Source organism: Neopelma chrysocephalum, unplaced genomic scaffold (genome assembly GCF_003984885.1).
Source record: "Neopelma chrysocephalum unplaced genomic scaffold, ASM398488v2 Primary Assembly neopelma1_90243, whole genome shotgun sequence".
Taxonomy (NCBI): domain Eukaryota; kingdom Metazoa; phylum Chordata; class Aves; order Passeriformes; family Pipridae; genus Neopelma; species Neopelma chrysocephalum.
The window spans coordinates 1-3118 of NW_020919089.1; the positions used below are offsets into that span (position 1 = coordinate 1).

At 60.0% G+C, this 3118-nt stretch overlaps 1 protein-coding gene across 1 annotated transcript; it reads left to right on the forward strand.

The window, feature by feature from the left end:
* Positions 1-291: 291 nt before the first annotated feature.
* PEX11B (peroxisomal biogenesis factor 11 beta) lies at positions 292-2912 on the forward strand (the record flags this gene model as incomplete). Its single annotated transcript, XM_027707157.1, has 2 exons — positions 292-493; positions 1301-2912. Coding segments are annotated over 2 exons (572 nt in total), but the record flags the coding sequence as incomplete, so codon positions are not given.
* Positions 2913-3118: the final 206 nt, after the last annotated feature.

Here is a 3118-nt window from a genome sequence, read left to right on the forward strand (position 1 = left end):
GGGGGGGACAGGGAGCTCTAAAGGGGGACGAGGGGCTTTGGGGGCAGACAGGGGGTCTCTGGGGGTATAGGGGGCTCTGGGGTGGACGGGGGGGCTTGGAGGGGATGGGGGGCTCTAAAGGGGGACGGGAGGCTCCGGAGGGGGGAAAGGGGGGGTCTAAAGGGGGCCGAGGGACTCTGGGTGAGATGGGGAGCTCTTAAAGGGGGACTGGGGGCTCCAGGAGAGACAGAGGGGCTTCGGGCGTCCCCACTTCCCTCCTCAGTAACCCCCTACCCCGTGTCTCTCCCCCAGTGCTGCGCCTGGGGGGCTCGGCCGAGGCTCTGGGGGGGGCCCAGCGCTCGCTGCACCTCCCCGACCCCGTGCTGAGGTTCTGCCTCACCCTGTCCCACCTGAACCGCGCCCTCTTCCTCGCCTGCGACAACGTCCTGTGGGCCGGGAAGAGCGGGATCCTGCCCAACCTCGACAGCCACAAGTGGAGCCAGAGGGCCTTCAGGTGAGCCCCTGGGATTTGGGAGGGGGGGAATTCGTGGAAGTGAGGGTGGAAAAGCCTTCACAGGTCTGGCAGGTGGATGGGGAGGGATTCCTGAGGGAGAGCAGGGAATGGGATTCCCAAGAGAGGAGAGGGACTGGAGTTATTGGAAGGTTGGCAATGAGGTCCCCAAGGGAGAGCAGGGAATGGGATTCTTGAAGGGGATGGGATTCCTGAGGGAAAGCAGGGAATGGGATCCTCAAAGGGGATGGGATTCCTGAGGGAAAGCAGGGAATGGGATGCTTGAAGGGAATGGGATTCCTGAGGGAAAACAGGGAATGGGATCCTTGAAGGGGATGAGATTCCTGAGGAAGAGCAAGGAATGAGATTCTCCCCTGGGGAGAGCAGGGGATGGGATTCTTGAAGGGGATGGGATTCCTGAGGGAAAGCAGGGAATGGGATCCTTGAAGGGGATGGGATTCCTGAGGGAGAGCAGGGAATGGGATTATCAAAGGGGATGAGGTTCCCAAGGAAGAACAGGGAATGGGATCCTTAAAGGGGATGGGATTCCTGAAGGAGAGCAAGGAATGGGATTTCCCCCTGGAGAGAGCAGGGAATGGGACTCCTGTGGGGAGAGCAAGTGCTGGAATTCCTGAAGGAGCTCAGAGAATGGGCTTCCTGAGGGAGAGCAGGCAGTGGAATTCCCGAGTGAGGACAGGGAATGGAATTCCCTTGGGAGAGCAGCTCCTGCCGTTCCATTCAGAGTGGCCGGAGTCTCCTCCTGCTGCTGCTGCTTCCCGCTGTGCCATCCCTGCTCCCTGTTTTTCCCAGGTATTACCTGTTTGCCCTGGTGGTGAACCTGAGCCGGGACGCCTACGAGATCCGGGTGCTGCTGGAGCGCGCGGAGGCGGCCGGGAAGCGCGGGAAGAGCCCGGAAAACCGGCCCCAGCTCCGGGCTGACGGCGGGATCCAACGGCTCCGGCTCCAGCTGCAGCTCCAGCTCCGGCTCCTGCTCCAGGTGCTCCGGGACAACCCCCCGCTGCTGCTGGACCTGCTCCGGAATGCCTGCGACCTGGTGATCCCGCTGGAAAAGCTGGGGCTGTGCCGGAGCAGCCCGGGATTTGTGGGATTGTGCGGCCTCACCTCCTCCGTGCTCTCCATCCTCACCATCCTCCATCCCTGGCTCAAGCTGAAGCCGTAGTTATCCCGGGAGCTTCCTCGGGATAGCTGGGAATCTTGGGGGTTGATCCCAGCGGCTGGGACGCCTCTGGAGCCGACTGGCTCATCCCATTCCCATTGTTCCTGACTCCTTGGAGCCACGAGGTGGAGGGAACCCGGCGTTGGATCCCGCAGGGATCTCAGCTCCCAAAATTTGTTTCATCCCGTTGACTTTTCCAGCCGTTTTTCCAGCCAGGGAATGGCAGGAGGAGGTGGAGGAAACCCATCAAATCCCACAGGGGCCTCGTCTCCTGAAATTTGGTTCTTCCTGGCAACTGTTCCAGCCGTTTCAGAGGTTCAACATCCCCCCTTTTCCAAGGGGGAATATTTGGGGCTGGAAAACGTGGATCGCTGGGGGCTCTTCTCACGGATTTTGAGGGGGTGAAGCCGCGGGATTGGGACGATCCTGGAGCCAGCTGGTTCATCCAACCCCTATCTGGACATTTTTCCTGCTTTTTAAGAAATCCCAGGGCAGGGAAAAGGGAGAGGGAAGGATTTTGGGTGCACATGGGCATCTGGCATAAATCCATGGATTTTGGGGGGGTGAAATCCAGGCTGGAATTTGCTCTCCTGCACCTTCCCTGCAATCCCAGAGGGAAGAAGGGACCGGAGCGGGTTGTGCCGAGCTGAGGGGGGGCCATTCCCAGCATTCCCACATTCCCAACAGAGAGGGGACTCGGCATCCTGGGTGCTTCCCGGTGCTTCCCAACCACTGGGAAGCAGCTGAATCCTGTGGATCCCTCTCCCTCCCTCTGCCTGGACCCACCTTGGCTGCCCTGCCCTTCCCAGATATCCCGCTCCGGGTATTTGGGATAACGGGGGCGGGGCTGGGATTCCCTGCTCCCAGCAATCCCAGCGCTGCTGCCTCACGGGATTCTCCCGTTTTCCCTGGAATTTGTGAGGCCGGATCACGCTCCTGTGGCCCTGACCCAGCTGTGATGTCCTGTTACTAAACCACACCGGGAGCTGGGAATTATTTAATTCCAGAGGCGGGATGTCCTTGGATCCATCCCTGGGAGAGCAGGAACATCCTTTGGAAGGGTTTTTTGGGAGCTCCATGCCCAAACTCTGCCCGCTCCTGGGCTTTTTTCCTGGGGAAAACCAGGGATTGAAGGTCTCGGAGCCGTGTTTATCCCAGGGGGAGTTGGGATGGGCGGGATTCACTCCAGCGGATCCTGCGGTGTCGGTGTAATTAATGAACTAATTAAATTATTAAAGCCCAGCAGCTTCCCAGTCCCTCTGCCCTGGGATTTGGGGAAGGTGAATACAGGACACTGGGATGGGCTGGGAATGCTGGACTGGGAGCACTGGGCTGAACTGGGAGCGCTGGGCTGGGATAACCCCCTGGAGTCGGGGGGGCTCATTCCTGCCATTTCCAGGGGGAAAAGGGGGGAGTGTGGGATCCCAGTCCTTTCCTTATCCCATCCCATC